General features: G+C 41.3%; 1 protein-coding gene and 1 long non-coding RNA gene across 15 annotated transcripts in view; one reads left to right on the forward strand and one right to left on the reverse strand.

The window, feature by feature from the left end:
• Positions 1–21,128, reverse strand: part of LOC112655798 (uncharacterized) — a 145,375-nt gene that overhangs the window by 121,827 nt on the left and 2,420 nt on the right. For 9 of the 14 annotated variants that reach the window (XR_007404855.1, XR_007404854.1, XR_007404851.1 and 6 more), the window contains 4 exons: positions 19,867–20,037; positions 17,765–18,043; positions 16,854–16,929; positions 6,608–6,763 (listed from right to left, as the gene is read on the reverse strand). This is a non-coding gene — a long non-coding RNA (uncharacterized LOC112655798). The remainder of the gene's footprint in view (positions 1–6,607; positions 6,764–16,853; positions 16,930–17,764; positions 18,044–19,866; positions 20,038–21,128) is intronic. The other 5 variants (XR_007404860.1, XR_007404859.1, XR_007404852.1 and 2 more) reach the window with 5 other exon arrangements.
• Positions 2,055–12,347, forward strand: ACOD1 (aconitate decarboxylase 1). Its single transcript, XM_025441295.3, has 5 exons — positions 2,055–2,317; positions 6,020–6,181; positions 6,918–7,007; positions 8,492–8,697; positions 9,593–12,347. Exons 1-5 carry the CDS (start codon positions 2,306–2,308, stop codon positions 10,536–10,538), a joined length of 1,416 nt encoding a protein of 471 aa, XP_025297080.1. The 5' UTR covers positions 2,055–2,305; the 3' UTR covers positions 10,539–12,347.

Here is a 21,128-nt window from a genome sequence, read left to right on the forward strand (position 1 = left end):
TCTACTTTCATCCCTCCCCAGGGTGAGCTTCTGACCTGAAACTGGCCCCCAATATTCCAGAAGTCCATGGAGGCAGAGCAGCCCCAGAGCCTTTCAGGAAAGCCCCTGCCATCCATTTTAGGATATGCAGGCAGAATTTTACTCCCGGGGCTGAACTTTAATTTTCCAACTGTCCAAAAACTAGACTACGGTAGGGACTTAAGAGTCACTATACTCACCTAGTGTCCACATGTATGCCCTCTCTCACACATTCATTGACACAGCACCCAGAATGAGGCAGAGACTATTAAAGGTACTGGAGATACAAAGGCAAATAATATGGAATCTACTGGCTCTGAAGGCATTTTGTATTAGGGTTCTCCAGAGAAACAAAACCAATAGAGAGAGAGTGTGTGTGTGTGTGTCTATTTGATCAGAATGAATTCAAATGAGAGAGAGAAAGATTTCAAAGAATTGGTTCATGTGATTGTGAGGGCTGGCCAGTATGAAATCTGCAGGGGAGGCTGGAAGTCTCCAAGGGAAGAGTGGACACTGGAGTCTGGAGTCTGAAGGGCAGTGTGGAAACAGAATTCCTTCCTTCTCAAGGAATCTCAGATTTTTCTCTTAAGGCCTTCTACTGGTTGGATGAGACCCATTATGGAAAATAACCTGCTTTACTCAAAGCCCACTGATTTTTTTAAAAGATTTTATTTATTTATTCATGAGAGATACACACACAGAGAGAGGCAGAGACACAGGCAGAGGCAGAAGCAGGCTCCATGCAGGGAGACTCGATATGGGGCTCGATCCAGGGACTCCAGGATCACGCCCTGGGCCGAAGGCAGGCGCTAAACCACTGAGCCACCCAGGGATCCCCAAAGCCTACTGATTTAAATGTTAATCACATCTAAAAAATACATTCAGGATGCCGGGGTGGCTCAGTCTGTTGGGTATCTGCCTTCAGCTCACGTCACGATCCTGGGGTCCTAGGATCAAGCTCCACATCCAGCTCTCTGTTCAGTGGGGAGCCTGCTTCTCCCTGCACCCATCTTCCCTACTTGGGATCTCTCTCCCTCTCAAATAAATAAATAAAGTCTTTAAAAAATAATAAAAAATACCTTCCACGCAACATCTAGACTAGTATTTTACCCAACACATGGATACCACAGCCTAGCCAAGTTGACACACACACACACACACACACACACACACACACACACACACACACAAATTCTGGCAAAATTTGAGCCCAGAGAAACCAAATGATGGCACTTCCATTAAAGCTCATCAGACTTACTAAAGCTCATCATTCCCTTATAAACCTTTTCCATGGTGAGATAGTTGAAGTCATCATAGCCCATTTTTCATTTCATATAAAAGTGGTCTTAGGAATTGCTTAGATTTTAAATAACTTGTTTTTTTGTACCACCATGAATATAAACCAATTGTCCAAGACAGTCCAAGGGAAATAGTACTTACCCAGAGAAGAAAAGCTAGGTCCTGACTAGCCAAGCAACAGTGATTGATTATAAGCAAGGAGGCCTGGACAGGCTATGGGGCAAGGTGCCCTGAGCAATAGCAGGGAGGTGGGCAATGTATCCCAGCAGCCAGGCAGAGGACCAAGAATAGGAGAGATCTGTATATTAAAAAATGCATTGCAGGAAAAACAAAGAACAAGCTGGGGGAAAGGGTGATTAAGCCCCAATGCCCTTCTAGGTTCTTAATCTCAAGCCACCAGGAACTCAGGCTGGCACATTTGTTCTCAGACAATAGTGACCAACAGGGGTGACAGGGAAAGGGGAAATAAGGGTGCCTTAAACACTCTGCATGCTCTATTTTACTGCACCAATCCACTCTTTGGGGGGTTTTGGTTGTTTCTAATTCTTAATCATCTAAGCAAATCTGGGAATTTTTTTCACTGGATTCTTCCATACATCCATGCCAATTTGCTTACCATACGTTTTTAGAAGTGGGAATATCTGGATAAAAGAGTGCACCTTTTTCTGCTTTTGATGTATGGCATCTAAACCCAAGATACAATCATACCTCACTGCCAGGGCACTTCCCAGAGGTCTGTGAGAAATCACTTGACCATCTCTCCGTTCCTCCTTGCCTTGTTTAATTCCTCATCCCTTGCTACAACTCATTGTGAGGAAGTTGAAGTAAGCTAAGTATACATTTGTGGGAGGTGTTGAAATAGTGGAAACTTTAGCATAAAAACAAAGAGAAAGGGAATGGGCTGGAAAGGGTGAAGGGTATAAAGGGAGTTGCCCAGCAAGCAAAGTCCTCCTTCCATTCGCACCAGAGATACGCCTCCTCTTTCAACATGATGCTCAAGGTATTGTCACATCTTCTCTGGCTGATTTACATTGGTTTTCTAGCTTACTTCTCCTTTTCTCAGTGTCCTTAGCGATTTCTGCTTCTTCTTCAAAACTGGCATTTGAGCATTTCTCATAGCTTCTGGGCTATCTAATTTACCTGCATCTGGTTTTTCATTGGTGTTTTACCAGTAAGAGACATGATTCTGTTGTATAGAATTAGGAAGAAAATGAATCATTACTAGTTCGTTGAATTTTAACCTCCCAGTTTTATCTGTGCCCACTATGGCATGGCCAGATTGCCTTTCTAATGATCTGTTTACTGTCCTTAGGTCCCTGGAAAAGATAATCTTTTTGTGGCAGGGATCATAACACCTTGGTTTGGTATTCTAGAGAACTTAGCCCAGTGGCAAGAGCTCATGAAATGTTTATCAAGTGGCTGATGTTTTGCCTTAATTTATACACTGATAACAGTATTTTACTAAAAAGAGTTGTAAATGTCATGAAAAAAATCAAGAAAACAAAAAAAATATTTTAGAAATAGATGGGCTCAATCATATAAACACCTGAGCCATTGCATGTTTATGTTCTCAAGTTCCTTTCCTCAGGAGCCATTTCTTTGGGATACAGTTGCCATCCAGGACTTGTCAGGAGATCCCCCCAGGGAGCCTTACCTCCATAGGCCACTAGCACCATGGGATCATACAAATGGATACCACAATCACCTTCCAGGATCCATGTTGGTGCCCTGACAACACATGGTCCCCAGGCATACATGTGTTCCCCATAAGCCTCTTCCAGGTCAGATTGAACCCTGAAGAGATGAGCAACCAATCACTAAATGCCCTCAACCATTTAGCTGTGGGGATGGAAAGGGAGCTGTGAGGATGGAAAGGGAGCTTGAAAATAGGTCACTTTGCTTGCTTAGAACAAGGTATCCAACCTGTTCTCAAAACTCTAAGTTTTACTTGGTGGATCATGGAGCCAGTGCTTTTTCCTCCTTCTCTGCCTCTGTTCCTAAATATGTTTACCCAAATTTCTAGCAGCATGATAATCAAAGTGATTGTTATTCTCCATCCTAGTTAGAAATATCTGTGCCAGCACCTTCTCTCTGCCATCCATCTTCTCTCCTGCTCTCTTCCCTCATCTTTCTACCAAAGTGTTGGAGACCTACAACGTAGCCCATCCTTTTGAAAATGGCATGGTTTCTGTGGCTTGGTCATCTGAAGACTGGAAATAGGGGACTAGCTGGTGTCCAGGTTGAGGACTGCCAGCTGGGCCTCGGTTTCATCTCTGTACCTCTGCCCAGGAACTGATCTTAGAGCATCAGGGAACCCTAGACTCCCTAGATACTCTAATTCAAAAAAAACCCTCACCCTAAAGCTAATGTTTTAATATGATGTATATGATGCTCAGAGAGGTAAAGGAAGTTGTACAATAATGCAGTCATCAGAGTAGAAAAGGGGAACAAGCTGACATTTATTAAGTGATGCTAAGTGCTAGGCATGTAGTGAAACACAATGTAAGGGTGGGCGTTTTTAGCTATACATAAGAGCTGTTCTCTTGTGAAGACAGGTAGAAAACAAAATAATTGCCTATACATTGATGAACTTGATATTTAAAGGCATTGCAAAGCACTCTACTGCTTCTGATATGCAAATAATCCTGTAGGTTTTATTATCTGGTTCGTGGGTGGCAGCAGAATTGTCTTCTCCCCTAGGGTGACCACAGGTACTTCATATTCAGCAAGTTCACAGACAGCCCCTCATCATTGTCCAGACAGCTGTCCTTCCTTCAGTGCTTCCTTTCTTGGTAGATGGCACTGCCAAATCCCCACCCAGAACCTGGACTACAGCACCAGTCTCTTACCTGCCCTTGTCTACGCCTCTCAACACATTCTCTACACGAGGGCCAACTGAGATCTTTGCAAAACACAGTTCTGATAGATCTTTTTAAAGGCAGCACTATGGCTCCCCTTTGACATCACAGTCTTCAGCCTAGTGGAACTGCCACTCAGTCCTAGCCTGCAAATCCCTCTCACCTCCACCTGGTAGGCAGCTCTGCAGCTGGACTTTGCCTAAATCACTGCGTCTCTCACACCTCCAAGTCCCAGGCCATGCTCCCACCTCTGTCTTTAGCCTTCCTCCTTGTCCCAGGCACCTTCACCTGCTGACTCCCATAAGTCTCCACAACCAGCCTAGGTATTGATGCCTCCATATGATCACTGACAAGAACCATCAGGAAGTGGTTCTCAAGTGTAATTTTAAATTTTCTAGTGGCCATATCTTAAAAAGTAAGAAGAAGCTGATGAAATTAGTTATGATATTATATTTGAATTACCAGTATATCCCTTTTTTAAAGATGTTATTTATTTATTCATGAGAGACACACAGAGAGAGGCAGAGACATAGGCAGAGGGAGAAGCAGGCTCCACACAGGGAGCCTGATGTGGGACTCCATCCTGGGACTCCAGGATCACGCCCTGAGCCAAAGGCAGATGCTCAACCACTGAGTCATCCTGGTGTCCCGAATTACCAATATATCCTAAATACTGTCATCTTAGTGTGTAATCAATATTTTAGAATTATTAATGAGATGCTCTATGTTCTTTTTTCCTACTAAGTCTTCAAAATCCAGTGTTTATTTTACTCGTATGACACATCCTAGTTTGGACTAGCGACATTTCAAAGGCTCAATAGCCAAGGTGGAGAGTAGCTACCACGTTGGACATGATGGCACTAGAATATTTAAGAAACATCTAAAGATCTTAATGAAAACACAGAATCCTGTGCTGTGCTTCCAAAGTTTCTGGTCCATTTAGGGGATGGGAGGGTAGTCTAATTCTGGAAGTCTGGCGTAGAGACCAGAAATGTTCATTTTCAACAAGAACCCCAGGTATTTCAATGTCTGTTTTCTCTTTAGGAAATGTAGCTTAATAACTTCGTGCACCAGTTTGGAGTTAGAACCATAGGAATTTGTGTCCAAGCCCCACCATTTAAGAGTTGTGTAACATAGGGGTACCTGGGTGGCTCAGGCCGTTAAGCGGTTAAGTGTCTGCCTTTGGCTTAGGTCATTATCCCATAGTCCTGGGATGGAGCCCCACATTGGGCTCCATGCTCAGCAGGGAATCTGCTTCTCCCTCTCTCTCTCCATAACTCCCCCTGCTTGTGCTCTCTCACTCTCTGACAAATAAATAAACCTTAAAAAAAAAAAAAAGAGTTGTGTAACTTAGTGACATCAAGTCTGGATGTCCTCACCTGCAAAGGGAGATGACGCTCATAACACTCAGAAACTTGTGGCATTCGATGCATACTGTATTTATAACAGCATGGCACCTGGCACTTATCTAATAATGGTACCTCCTAGGTGGATGCATCGCCCCCAGGCACACCCACTTTATGAACAACATGTACCTCCCATCTTCTGCTAACCCTGTGCTTCCCTGCACCATTGCACACCCACTCTGTGGCCATAACCTGTATGTTGGTCTGTGTCCTCAACTTGGGACAGAAACTGGCTTGGGGCATTTCCACATCTCTTCACTTCATGCACAGCAAGGGTTCCGTACTCATCATTTCTCAGGAATTGAGCTTATGTGATCAACAGGGTTTCCCCTAATGGAGCAAAACTCTTCACATAAAGGTACCTCAAGCTCTTGTATAGTAAGGAATAAGTAAATGCAAAGTGAGTATTGCACTGTTCTAACACTGTTCCCTTTAAAGTCTGTCACAGAAAGCTTTGCCAGAGTGATTCATGGCTTGACTGTGGGGCACCTGACAGATCACGTTATTCAAAGAAGCAAGAGAATGATTCTAGATACTCTGGGTGTTGGCTTCCTGGGAACCAGTACAGAAGTATTTCACAAAGCCAGTGAATATAGTAAGGTAAGAAGCTCAGTGTCTACTTTAGAGATAAAGCCAAATGCCTGAGGTATACCCACCAATGCGCCCAGAGACATGTGTTTATGTTCTATTATTCTACTCTTTGTTTTAGAGATAGTACTTGGTGTATATAGCACTGTTGTATATGGTTTTATGCTCTATTTATCTGAGTTTTAATATTCATCCATATTCTTAATAAAGACCAATATTAAGACTGGATTTAGCACTAGTAATATCTCATCATTTATTATTATGACTTAAAGCACTTTCTACCTGAGAGCCCTAGTAGCAATAGCAACTACTCCAATAGCATCTGACATTTATTCATGCAAAGACTTTAAGAATCTCTGGAGAACAAGCTGGTTCAGCACTCTGAGCAAAATGGGTGTGTATGTGGGAGATGCAACACCCACTCTCCAAAGGATGTACCTGGTGCACACAATTAGTCCACCTTCCCTGGTGTTAACCCTCAACGAATACATAAGAATAAATTCAGACTCCATCCCCGGGCTCTTCTCTGGATCATAGTGTAAGACAGAGCAACAGCATCTCCTCTCCCTTCTGCAGAAAAAGGTGTGTATTCTTCTACAAGGAAGAGAGGAATGCAATGGTTAAGGCTGTGATCTAGCACAAAGTGTTCAAATAAGGACTACTAAAGTAATGCCTCCAAAAATGAGGAATGAGACTTGGCATGTCATGTTTCTACCCAGTATCACTGATTGATATTCTCTTGTTCCAGATCTACAATTCCAACGCGTCCAGCAGTGTTTGGGGTCAATCAGACTTAAGGCTTCCACCACCATATGCTGCTTTTATGAACGGCGTGGCTGTAAGGAGGTTTACATATCTTTTCAACTGTTAGACAATAATAATTTCAGAGCAAGGAAATATCTCAGAAATCATTCCATTTCTATATTTCATGGATGAGTCATTGCAGTTCAGAGATGAAGTGGTCTGCCCTCTCTTCTATGTAGTTATTCCCCTTTTCATGTTTTATGGTGAACTGATGCTTTTCAAACAAATTGTCAGGTACAGGAAAGAAGATGGAAGATTTAGATAAAAGCACCCTAAGGTATCTAAACTTTGAATGTACATAGCAAAAAATATAAAACCCGATATCCAGACTCATTTCCTTTTCTTGTGATCAGTACCGGTTTCTATTCAATAATTAGCTTTTCATCCAACCATTCATTCACTAGATATTGAGAAAGAAAAGAAACAATGGCCATATGGTATCTATATTTTCTGAAGCGCAAATCAGCACTTTTCATCTGACAATTTTTTGCTTTGTGTGTCAGCAGCAGTCTATATCTATACACAAGATGTAATTTAGACATGAGTGTGTTGGGATTTCTGAGATATTTTTATGGCTTGTGGGACAGTAGCTCAGAACACTGAAAGTCAAACCCAATAAGGAATCCAGGAGTAAATGTCCAGTGTCCAGACTAGCCACATCCAATAGATACAAAATTCTATTTTTAAGTGGACTTCTCATTATATAAGGGATAAGCAAATGGCTAAGATGAAGAAGAATAAGACATTATGGTAGATAATATTGATTTTTAAAATATAGCTTAATAGTTAATCTGGTTTTATGAGTTCCTGCAAGGTCCCTGTAAGTTTGATATTATTTCATAATAAAAAGGTACAAAAATATATTGCCTGATATGGAATAAATGACATTAAACTTTTAGTGCAACTTGTTTGAAGGGTGGGGGAAGGAGAGAGGAACAGGCACCTAAATTTCACAGCTTTAGTTTTAAGGAGGATGTAGCTCTTTCCAGGGGCTGTGGCAGAGAGTTCTGGCCACCTGGGTAAGATCCAAGTTCACTGGGGTTCTCTAGCTGCTCCTCAAAGTCCTGTCTGCTCTGGGCAGAGGACAGCATGTCCAGTGCCCAGCCATGTGATTAATAATTACAGCCAGTGGGGGATCCCTGGGTGGCGCAGCGGTTTGGCGCCTGCCTTTGGCCCAGGGCGCGATCCTGGAGACCCGGGATCGAATCCCACATCGGGCTCCCGGTGCATGGAGCCTGTTTCTCCCTCTGCCTGTGTCTCTGCCTCTCTCTCTCTCTCTCTCTCTCTCTGTGACTATCATAAATAAATAAATAAATAAATAAATAAATAAATAAATAATAAATAAATTAAATTAAAAAAAAAGAATTACAGCCAGTGTATAGGTTTTATTTTCAGATAATAAGATCTTAAAATCTCATATCAAAAAAGTAATTACTAAACTAAAATTTTCTTCGTCATTGCATTCAGGTAAATACTTTTTTTGGTTTTGGTTTGTTGTTTGTGTGTCTGTTTACATAGATTCACTCAATGGATTTTGATGACACATGGCATCCTGCCACCCACCCTTCTGGAGCTGTCCTTCCTGTCCTCACGGCCCTATCTGAAGCTCTCCCTTCAAGTCAAAAGTTTTCTGGCCTTGATCTGCTGCTGGCTTTCAATGTTGGGATTGAAATACAAGGCCGATTAATGCATTTCTCCAAGGAAGCCAGTGACATACCAAAGAGGTATGGAGAGAATCTGCCCCATCCAGCGGCAGACACATTCCTCCTTCCCCTGTTAGATATTATTAACTCTGTAGAGCCTTCTGACATAGCAGTTAGCTCAGTTGAAAATGTTAATATTCGTGCTGACAGCTAAGTCAATTTTCCAGTCGCATATCAAACCATATACTCATACACAAAGGTGTGACTTCAGAAGTACTAATGAAAAATCTCCTTCGGATTAAGAGAATCAAGCAACCATGACCATAAAACAAATGGCGGTCTCTCAGCCTAGGGTGATTCACATCATTTTGGTATTCATGGGTACTCTGAATATTCCTAATCCCATCTCAAGGCAGAATCTACTTTGGTATTTCCTAAGGTCCTTCAGACTGAGAACTTTCAGAAGATCTTGAACCTGACTGTTTACTCCTTGATCAAAAATGGTCACATGTTGGCTATGTCACGTAGTTCAACCCTATATTTATTTTTCCACTCCATTCAGCCTGCTAGGAGAGTATATTGGAATACTGAGTGAATTTTCACAGTTTCTACAAGGCCCTCCATTTTTAAAGCTACTCACAGGGGATTTCACCAAGCAGCAACTTTTGCCTTTCTGATAATAATTATTAAAAACTCACTGTGTCAAGCACTACTGTAAGCATGTAAATTCATGCAAAAGTCACAAAACCTTCTAAGATGCATATTATGATTATCACCATTTTATGGGAGATGAAATGGGTACAAAGAAGTTGAATGACTTTCCTAAGATCACACAGCTAGTAAGTGGCAGAGTTGAGATCTGAACCCAGGAAGCAGGCCTGTGGTATCTACACTCCCGTTTCTCTACTACAACTGCCTCCCGGTGACAGGTCTGTAACTCTCCAACTCTTTGCTTTTTTTTTTTTTTACTTTTCAGATTCCACCCCCCCTCTGTGGTAGGAACTTTGGGCAGTGCGGCTGCTGCATCCAAGTTTTTAGGGCTCAGCATGCCAGAGTGCCAAGAGGCCCTGGCTATCGCTGTTTCTCATGCCGGGGCACCCATGGCAAATGCTGCCACTCAGACCAAGCCTCTTCATATGGGAAATGCTGCCAAGCATGGGATGGAAGCTGCTTTTCTGGCGATGCTGGGTCTTCAAGGAAACAAGCAAGTCTTGGACATGCACACAGGCTTTGGGGCCTTCTATGCCAACTATTCCCCCAAAGTTCTTCCAAACCTGGAGTCCCACACTTGGCTGCTGGGCCAGCAGGATGTGGCCTTCAAGAGGTTCCCTGCACATCTGGCCACCCACTGGGTGGCAGATGCTGCTGCATCTGTCAGAAAGCACCTTGTCACAGACAGAGCCCCACTTCCCACTGACCACATTGAGAAAATTGTGCTCAGAATCCCAGATGTGCAGTATGTAAACAGACCCTTCCCAGACTCAGAGCATGAAGCTCGTCACTCCTTCCAATATGTGGCCTGTGCCACACTGCTTGATGGTCATGTCACTGTCCCATCATTCCACAAGAGCCAGATCAGCAGGCCACAGGTAAGAGAACTGCTAAGTAAGGTGAAGCTGGAGCACCCTGGGGACAACCTGCCGAGCTTCAACACACTCTACTGCGAGGTCAGTGTCACTCTCAGTGATGGTGCCACTTTCACAGAGTGCTCTGATACCTTCTACGGCCACTGGAGGAAGCCACTGAGCCAGGAGGACCTGCGGGAGAAGTTCAGAGCCAATGCCTCCAGCATGCTGTCCTGTGACAGAGTAGAAAGACTTATAGAGATTGTAGACAATCTAGAAGACCTAGGAGATTGTTCTGTGCTAACCACACTTCTGAAAGGACCCCCACCACCAGAGATGGCTTCAAAATCTATCTAGCATTTTAACAATTCCATCGTACGGTTTCTCCTGAGGTTTATCAACATCTAAGTGACTTTATATTAGGGGAGATTTTAGTGATTTACTTTATAAAGCAAGGATTTACTGTTGGTCTGCCCAGGAATAAGGGAAGCAAGGTGAAGAGGGTCCAGAAACAGAAATGGATTTTTATGGAAGGAGTCTTGTCCTTTTGCAAGACAGTTCCAATTATCTGAAGCAAAATAATAAATATGCAAGAAACCAGAGAAATTGATTTTATAAGCATTTAGAAGGCTGAAATTCAAGCTACCTGTAATTTGCTTGTAAAGTTAATCTTTACAGATTAGCCCTTTATAAATTTCATAAACCTCAAGGTGTAGGAGGAATTTGAACCTACATGTAAATTTCCTGACAGTGGAGAAGGCCTCTGGCCTGTTGTACCACCAAAAGATTTCTTAGACCATGGGTTTTTTAATAAGCCCTCTATAGGGGAGAGGGTGCTACTGGATTTAAATATAGGGAGTTAGTGGGTCCAAATCCTGCCACTGCAACTTGCCAAATGTGACTAGGCATGTTACTGGATAGCCCTCTGCCTCAGTTTCCTAGGCAAGTTACTGGATAGCCCTCTGCCTCAGTTTCCCTATTGATAAAGGAGAAATAAAAAGCAGTATAAAAAATAAAAGCAGTTTGGCTCTGGAAGCCATACTGTTAACCACTACAATATACTGCATTTTGTTACAAAAATTTCTTGGGAAAAATGATCATGAATGAAGAGTATGAGATAGAATTCAGGATGACAGAAAAAAAAAAGCATATGTAATTCAATAACTATTGATTTTGTAAAATAATAAAAATGTTTTATGGGGTTAAAAATTACAACTTTAGCAATAGATATAAGCAGGGAGTTATTATAGTAAGTGTGTTCTAAATTCCTTGTGTCATTTGAGAAAAGGGCAAAGCTATTAACTCTAGACTTTGATTTCTAAGTATGCATGTTGACATTTTCAGGGTAACTATTATAAGACAGCAGTAGAACATATCACTTCCAGGTTAATGGGAAATGAGAAATATGGAATTAGGAAAAAAATAATCCAAAGAAAAGCAAGAAAGGAGGAGAAAAAGAAATACGAAAAAAGATAGACTATACAGAAAACACAACAGGAAAAAAATCCTAATACATCTATAATTACAAAAAGAATAAATGGACTAAATACTCCAGTTAAAAAATACAAAATGTTGATAGACAGTAGACTGTTCCCAGTTTGGATCTATTACCAATTATGCTTCTACAATCATTCACGTGCATGTCTTGGGGTGGACATCTCTTTCCATTTCCCTTAGGAAGGTCTAGGAGTTGGAATGCTAAGTCATTTAGTAAGTAATGTTTAACTTTATTAAAAAATTCTCCAAAGTAGCTTTATCACGTTACATTTCTACCAGTAATGTTTGAGGGTTCCAGTTTCTTCATATCCTTGCCAACCCATGGAATTGTCAGTCTTTTTTATTTTAGCCTGTTTAGTGAGCATGTAATGGTATCTTGTGGTTTCAGTTTGCATTTTCCAAATGACTAATTCCTGCCTACTTTTGACAGCTATTTTAATTAGGTTGTGTTCTTATCCAGTTGTAGGAATTCTTTATAGATCCTAGGTGTAAGTTCTTTATCAGATGTATGTTTTACAAATATTTTCCTTCTGTGATTTGTCTTTTCATATTTTTAGTGGTCTCTTTTTAAGAGCAAAAGTTTTAAATTTTTATCAACTCCATTTAACCATTTTTAAAAATTTTATTAAAAATATGGAAAATAAAAATAAATAATATTACTGCTCCTGCTTTTGGTGTCATTAGAAGGCTTTTTAAAAATCCAGTTAAATAAGTTATTCAAGATTCATAAAGATGCAGAGAAGTTAGAAGTAAAAAGATAAGGGAAATATGGATGGAATACTAGCAAAAGTAAGCTGGAATAGATAAATGTTAATGTTAGACAAAACAGACAAGCCAAAAGCATTACTGAAAATAAAGAAGATGACTACACAATGATAAAAAATTCAAATCAGCAGGTAATTAACTGGAGGGTATTATGCTGAGTGAAGTAAGTCAATCGGAGAAGGACAAACATTGTATGTTCTCATTCATTTGGGGAATATAAATAATAGTGAAAGGGAATATAAGGGAAGGGAGAAGAAATGTGTGGGAAATATCAGAAAGGGAGACAGAACATAAAGACTCCTAACTCTGGGAAATGAACTAGGGGTGGTGGAAGGGGAGGAGGGCGGGGGGTGGGGGTGAATTGGTGACGGGCAGTGAGGGGGGCACTTGACAGGATGAGCACTGGGTGTCATTCTGTATGTTGGTAAATTGAACACCAATAAAAAATAAGTTTATTATAAAAAAATAAAATAATAAAATAATTCTAAATAATATTGAAGTACAAGAAGAAACAAATGAATCCAATATCATACTGAGAGAATTTTAACACCTATCTCTTAGTAACTGATATTTCAAGGAAAGCAAATATAAATAAACTATATGAAGATTTAAACACAATCAACATGTTTTATCTGAAGGACATATAGAGAATTCTGTACCAAAAGAACTCACAATCTTTTAAAAATTTCACAGAACATTTACAAAAAGGACCATATACTGAGGCATAAAAAGCAAGTCTTAACTTTTCAAAGGGCTGGAAGATACAGATCATTTTCTCCAATCATAATGGAACGAAGTTTAAACCCAGTATTTAAAAAAAAGAGAGAATTAGAAAAGCTTGAAATGTTTGGAAATAAAAATTCCTTGAAGTAACTTTTGGGTCACAGAAGAAATTGTCATAAAAATTATAAAACATTTAGAACCAACCAATAACAAAAATAGCATATAGCAAAATTTGTAGGATATAGCTAAAACAGTACTTAGAAACGTGCAGAATTTTTTATGGCTGGCTCTTGGATTATGCTGATCCATAAGACATATCATGTAACTGTGACTAATTTGTCTGAACACAGTAAATAAAATAGGAAATCAAAGTAGTGGTTTCTATTGTGGCCTTCAGATAAAACTTAATTATCCTGTGTTTATATTTGGTTTCCTTGAAATATCAGGAATATTTCCTGATCTCCAAACACAGGATAATTAAGTTGGGGCAAGATCCAAGGGCTAGTAATATCTTCAGATAACCCCTGTTAAAAACAAGACAAGTCCAAAATAGAGTCCTTATGCTAAGCTCTACATCACTAAAATGAGATTTACTTACAGTTTTAGCACTCCCAGAAATGGAATCTTAAACCAGTCATTTAAGAGCTGCCGGAACAGCACTAGTTAGACAATATGCCTAATAGATCTCTGCCATCCCCTCAAGGCAAGGAACATTGAAATAATCAATCTATTTTGTTTAATGTGACTTGTTCCTATTCTCTTCTACCTATAAAAGTCATCTTATACAGCTCCTTGGAGTTCCTTTTTATCTGGCTAAGTTGGATGCTATATAATTCAGATCAATTTTTGCTCAAATAAACTTTTTTTTAATGTAATGTAATATGTTATCTATTTATTTACTTATTTGAGAGAGCAAGTGAGCACGAGCAGGACGGGCAGAGGGAGAGGGAGAATCTCAAGCAGACTCTGTGCTGAATGCAGAATCCAACACAGGGCTCAATCTCGAGACCCTGAGATCGTGACCTGAGCTGAAACCAGGAGCTGGATGCTCAACTAACTGCACCATCCAGGTGCCTTTCAAATAAGCTCTTAAAGAATTTAATACACTTCAGCTTATCCTTTTATACCCTTGATGGATGCTTCAGACAAACAGCAGAGGTTGGGGATGACAATATCTACTGAGGGGACAAACAGCACTCAAGGTTACCTTGATAGTGGCTGTTATACATACTGAGTTAACTGGAGGCAGGAGAAAATATGAGGAAATGTGGGTCTGTAAGACAGAACGCAAGAGTCCTCTTCACTAGCAGCCCTGTGCACCATCCAACCCCACCATACTACATACAGAAAAAGCAGGGGAGAGAGAGGGAGGGAAAGATTGGCTCCCCACATTCCTTTGTAAGAGGGTCAAAAGCTTGGGCATTTTTGAACCAGAGTGCTAGCAGAGAGCTTTTGATAGAATGGGAGAATTCAATCGAGTCCACTCATCTCTTGTGTCCATAAAGGTAGAGAACAAGGACAGCCTATGAGCCCCCTCACCCTGAGAAAGCCCAAGGTTGGGGCTTGGGCTGCTCTCTTCTGCTGCCTAGGCAGTGTGGCAAATACTTGCTTTTCTTCTATTCCCTTGGGGTGGCAGCAGAGGATGCTGCTCAGCTGGCCTTTTGTGTTATAGGCTCTGTGTGTAGGAAAATGAGTCTTCCACGTGGATCAGCCTGGACCAGCAGAGAGAAAACCACCTGAGACTGGGACAAAGGCTCCAGCTCAGAGAGAGGTTCATCCCAGCATGCCCTGTGTGTTTCTGCATCCTTAGCACACACTTAAGGCCTGGAGTCAAACTACCTGTCACCAGACACACCTGAGGAGCCCTGGTGCCGGCGAGTGTGTATGTTTTGGGATCCCCAGGGCCACACGCACGTTCAGGGATCACTGGAAGAACTTATGGGACTCAGCACAGAGTCATACTCATGGTCAAGGTTTATTACAGTGAAAGGATCTAGGACAGGATCAAGTAGAGGACTAGCCACTGGCAGAGTCTGGATGCTTCTGAGGTCCCCTCTCACCAGTCAGGAGACACTGAGGTGTGCCCCTCTCTCCAGGAGTAAGGAGTAAAAAATTCACTAATGTGTGTACACTGTTTCTGCCCTGGGAAGAGACTTAGCATCCAAGGTTTTTAATAGTGTCTGGTCAGGTAGGTCTCCTCTGCCCAGCAATGAACATAACCCCAAACTCAAAGAAGGAAAGCAGGTGTTGGGCACAACTGTCTGCTGAACAATTCCATCCACAAAGCCTCAGCAGAACGAACTATTTTTCTCAGCCAGGGAGTCGGTTAAGTGCCCAGCTCCCAGATGCCAGCCAAGGGTGAACCTCATGAATAGGCTGTTATAATAACAGCAGCTTGAGGCCTGCTCTATTCTCATTTCTGCACATTTCCCATCCTGAAATGCTTTCCTTTCCTATTTGTGCGGTTTTGTAGGGTATAGAAACACGACACAGAAAAACTGGACTTCACCCCCACCCCAGGAATCCTGTCTGCTCTGTAGCACTCAAGCTCTACAAGCCATGTGTTCTATGGGCAGCCCCAGAGGGCTTAAAGTTGTCACAGACCAACGGGCAGCAATGATTTTAACCCAGGCACTGAAAATAGGAATATGTGACTTTAAAGGGAATTTTTATATATTTTATAAGAATTTTACTCAGAAGCCTTTATCTACAAAAGATAATCACAGTTGGATAAGTCTCCTATGGCCTACAGTCTTAAGGCCCGTAATCACTTATGTAGAGGAACCTCTTTGGAGGAAATGGTGGGCATTCATTATCAATGAATTTATATCAAGGGCTTAATATGCTAGAGGATGTTCCTGGTGCAGTGATAAAGCAGTCAACAAAACAGACAAACACCTCTTATGGTCAGGAGCTTATAATCCAGAATGAATAGAGAGAGAAGCAAAATAAGTAAATAGGACAAGGAAAGTGCTCTGTGCCTATTCTGGGCCAGCAGCGCTTCCCTGGTTCCTCTCCTGGTGGGAATGTGAACCTTTCATAAGTGGAACTCATAGTTTCCAGTTCTTCTTGGGCTGTAACATAACCTGTGACAACAAAAGACTTGCGGCATTACAGAAATACAGCCTCCTTGTCTATTCTGGCAGGATTTCCCTGCACAGAGCAAAGCTATAGAGACCTGAAGGTAGGGGGCACAGTCACAATCAGATATGCTGCTTTTCCTTCCAGCAGAGGTATGCACCTGTACACATGCGCATGGGTTTAGTCTCTTCTCACCGATACGAAATCTACCTGCAATGTGACAGGTTTTTATCACTCGGTGAGATTGTTGGATTCTCCCTCTCTTCCCCTACCCTATATTAAAAAAAAAAAGTATAGGGATAGTTCATAGCAAGCGAAACACTCCAAAACAGATCAGTGTTCCACAGGTTACTCTGGTTCCTCCTAAACCCTGAGTGCCTGGCAGCTGACAGCTGTAGAGCACAACAAAAGAATGTATGATACACAGTAACTTCCAAAAGTGTATGGCTTTATCTGATTCATAAAGAAGAGAATACCTTCAGAGAAGTCATGATGATTAGTTTAGTCATCTTGTTCAATGTAACAGCAGACATCAACATTCAGATGTCACCATCTCACTTCTCCTTGCTTTCTGTTGTCATTACTATCAAAGACAAGTCAACCTACCCAGTTACCGCTGGTGTCCTTACAGGAGCAAATCTGGAGATTCCGCAAAGAGCCATCAGAACAGCCCAACACTGATCTGTTTGAAACAGGGCATGAGTATCATTTCTGACTTTAAAAAAATGCAAGACAGAAATGAAGGAGAGCTTGTCTAGAAACTTTGTATTTCTGAATAATTCAGTGATGGTTATTTAATCTTTGAGTCAGGATCACACTGAAAGTACCTATCAGTAAGTGATAAAGTGTGTAAAAGGAGCTAATATTTTTATTTGAACCATTTCTTCTAAATATCATAACTACAGTATCACTTTTTAAATCCATTCTAAAGCCTCCCTGCCATCTTTCCCATTCCTCCATGTGGCTCATGCAGAGCGGCCCCATCCAGGGCCACTCTGTTGGCAGCATGCTGGCAGGGCCTCCCCTCCCTGCAACCATGTGCGCAGCCAGGCTTTTGTATGGCAGTGGCCCCGTTAGCATCATCGAACCTATCGGAAGAGAAGATACTGGGCAGAAGAAAATGTTTCTTAGACAAGAGCACAATTGTGAAGGGAGTTAAAATGGTCAGCTTGCATTGGCCTCTCAAATGCTGCAGTATTTGGAACAAAAGCCTATAGACACTGTGCACAAAGAAATCTGTTCCAACAAGAAGCTTCATTTAAATATTCACTTAGTAAAAGAAATGAAGGCTGTGTGTACTAGGATCAATAGGAAATCATTAAAGCAAGGATAATTTGATCCATACAGCTGAATGATATCATACAAAAGAACGGCTATATTGAAATTTTTTTCTTACAGAGTAGGCCAGTATATTTTGAAAGAATACATTTTCCCTATGATTTAAAGCCATCTGGTCTCCTCACCTTAAAGAACCATCCCTTACCATGTCCACTCCCACCCCACCCAGTGTCAATTACCAAATATGGCAGCCCCAAAATGAAAGATCATTTGTTGAGCTACCAGAAGAGCAGTCACATTTATATTCATTTGGAGGAAGGAAAATGGGAAAGTACTGTAGAACCTCTTGGCCAGCAGTAAGCTTTTCATTCTTTTCCCCCACTCCAATTACATTATTACCCTGACACACTGTGACCTCACAAGCAGGAAGGTGTTAGCTGCCAGCACATGGGAAATGTAACTTGAAAGAGTCCTTTACAGAACTGTTGACAGGGCAGTTCTGGGCCACTCAAAACCACCTACAAAGAGAGGAAACCCAGGATTATTTGAGGCAGCTGACAAGAAGAACCTATGAACAATTAACTCTTAAGCAAAGAATTGAGGCAGGTGAGAGCAATAACACATGATTAGGATGGAAAAATAACATTTAAGTCTTCTGGGGTTGACAGTGATTTTATTAATGCATTAACTTCATTCTAAAAAGTCAGAATAGGGATCCCTGGGTGGCTCAGCGGTTTAGCGCCTGCCTTCGGCCCAGGCCGTGATCCTGGAGTCCCGGGATCGAGTCCCATATCGGGCTCCCTGCATGGAGCCTGCTTCTCTCTCTGCCTGTGTCTCTGCCTCTCTCTCTCGTGAATAAATAAATAAAATCTTTAAAAAAAAATAAAAAGTCAGAATAGCAAACTATTTGTCAAGGTTGCTCAGAGATTCTTTTGTAAAAAGTTGGTGCCGAATGCTAAAACACAAACCTAATCCTTAGGGAATTAACACGGCTTCCATGAAGCCCTTGTAGCAAGTGGATTTTACAGAGAGGATTTCTATTTAGCAAATAATAATAATAATAAACATTTTGCATCAGCATTAAAATTTTGAAGACATACAAGTGGGATACCTGGCATGATAATTTTTGCTAAATATTTCAAGTGTGGTACAAAGTAGAAATACATTTTTTTAAAGAGCATTTGAGATAACTTCATTCCTCCTGAAAACAAAATTGTTATCTTTAGGTATTAGAATAAACGATGTTTTAAAATCACTGTAATTTTTGGGATGCCTGGGTGGCTCAGCAGTTTAGCGTCTGCCTTCAGCCCAGGGTGTGATTCTGGAGTCCCGGGATCGAGTCTCACATTTTAACTGTTTAAACAAACTAGGGATGCCTGGATGGCTCAGCGGTTGAGCATCTGCCTTCAGCTCAGGTTCTGATCCCAGGTTCCGGGATCAAGTCCCGTATTGGGCTCCTTGGGGGAGCCTGCTTCTCTCTCTGCTTGTGTCTCTGCCTCTCTCTGTGTGTGTCTCTCGTGAATAAATAAATAAAATCTTTTAAAAAAATGTTTCAACAAACTAAAGCTGTTTAGTTTGAAAAAGATAAACATACAACATACAGTTCCTTTTGCGGGGATTAAGTAGAAGTAACATCTAAGACAATTATACCTGTAAATCAATCATTTACTTGTAAAGGTGGAGTCACCTATCTATAAAGTGATTCCTGCACTGAAAAGGTCCAGAAACAGGCAACCCTCCACTGTGATTTCCAGAGTCTTAAGGCCTCAAAATGTGGGCTGCATGCCACCTGTCACCTGACAGCTGAATGACAATCTGCGTTGTAACAAGATCTCCAGGTGATTCACATACCTATCAAACCTAGAGACACACTTTTGTAGAACAGTGGTTCCCAAACTGGTCTGTATATGAAATCATCTGGGAATCCTAAAAATTCCAAAATTCAGGCCATAGGGACACAGGCACTGGTGGTTTTAAAGACCACCAGGTGTTTCCAGGTGCAGCCAAGTGTGGGAACCAGTGGTCACTCCGGGCGGAGTTCTGGTTCTCAAACTTGGCTCCTCAGTGGAAGACCCTGTGGAGCATCAAAAACATTAATACCTGCTTCGGCCCCCAGAAAGTCTGATGCCACTGGTCTCAGATGTGACCCAGGCACTGAGACTTTTTTAAAGGCTTCCCAAATGACTCTCATGTGCAGCAAAGTTTGAGAACCATGATGTAGAGCCTGCCACAGGCTCCAAAGTGGTAGCTAAGTCTGTGGCACTCTTTCTGGAAAGGGCTTTAAAGGCAGTGAACATGAATTAAAATGAACAGTTGGTCTCACAGCTTTCAGCTAACTCACCAGTATAATGACAGCATCAAGCTTGCTGGAGCACAGGTCTGCCAAATCTTGTATGTCCCCATGGGCTCTCCTGGCACTTCCCTCCAGCACATGTCCCTTCTCTTCTGCTGGGCTCTCTTTCAAGTGATTAACCATGTACATCTGCTTAGCATTAGGAGCAAATAGCTTCACCTTCAAAAATAGAAATAAAAACAAATGATGTCATTGGCTCTATGAAAATAATCAAGCAAATCAATCTCAGAGCCTAAATCAGGAAGGAAAGTCAGAAAACCACTAAGTAATTCTGTATGCCTTCAGGGCCAACACCAATTACAAATAGCAGCCCCAAAGGAAGAAATTGCAAGAGACTTCTAGAGAGGGGGGGAAAAAAGCTATAAATCAGCTTCTAGAAAGAAAGTAGAACAGAAAGAGGTTGGTTTCCAAATACATACATACACATATCTATCTTCCCACACACATAGTAATATACATGTATGTGTGTGTATATATTACATATATATGTAGTTCCTGAACAGCACAACTCCTGTGCGATCAAAAATTCATGTGTAACTTTGACTACCCCAAAACTTAACTACCAATAGCCTACTGTTGACTTAAAGATCACTGATAACATGAATGGTTGACTAACACATTTTATATGTTGTACGTATTAAATACTGCACTCTTGTAATAAAGTTAGCTAGGAGAAAAAAATGTTAAGAAAAACATAAGAGAAAATACATTTGTAGTACTGTATTAATTTTTTAAAATTCTGCATAAAAGTGGACCTGGACCCACACACTTATATGTACAGTTGGCCCATGATGTTCAAGGGTCCACTGTACATGCTTTATAAAGAGATGGAAGAGAGGATCCGATTTTATAGATAGGAACATAAAACCATGAGCGAATTGATTAAATCTATCTTTAAAGTCTTTCTAAAGCAGGGATCCTTATGCCTGGCTGCATATCAGAATCACTTGGAGAGGCTGAGGCCCAATTACATGGGAATCTCTGGGAATGAAACACTAGCTTGGGCACTGGTAGGTCTTAAAATCTCCTGAGGTGACCCCATCATTTGTCAGGTTTGGCGACCACTGATCTAAAAAGCAAATGGGAAATAACACTCACAAACTCTGAATTAAAATCTCAGGGGTTTTAATGCCAAGAACTCAAAGCAGACCATTTGGAAACTCTTACTTGACCCACTTCCATGCATCAAACCCAACCAAGCTCTGGATTATCACTCCTAGCCTATCATCAGAAATAGTTCCTCTTTCCCC

This window comes from Canis lupus, chromosome 22, assembly GCF_003254725.2.
Source record: "Canis lupus dingo isolate Sandy chromosome 22, ASM325472v2, whole genome shotgun sequence".
Taxonomy (NCBI): Eukaryota; Metazoa; Chordata; class Mammalia; order Carnivora; family Canidae; genus Canis; species Canis lupus.

Excerpts from the sequence above, each read along its gene's own strand:
- ACOD1 (XM_025441295.3), top strand. Across the intron at positions 6,182-6,917 it reads AAGCCAGTGAATATAGTAAG|ATCTACAATTCCAACGCGTC; the intron begins GTAAGAAGCTCA and ends CTCTTGTTCCAG. Across the intron at positions 8,698-9,592 it reads GCCAGTGACATACCAAAGAG|ATTCCACCCCCCCTCTGTGG; the intron begins GTATGGAGAGAA and ends TTTACTTTTCAG.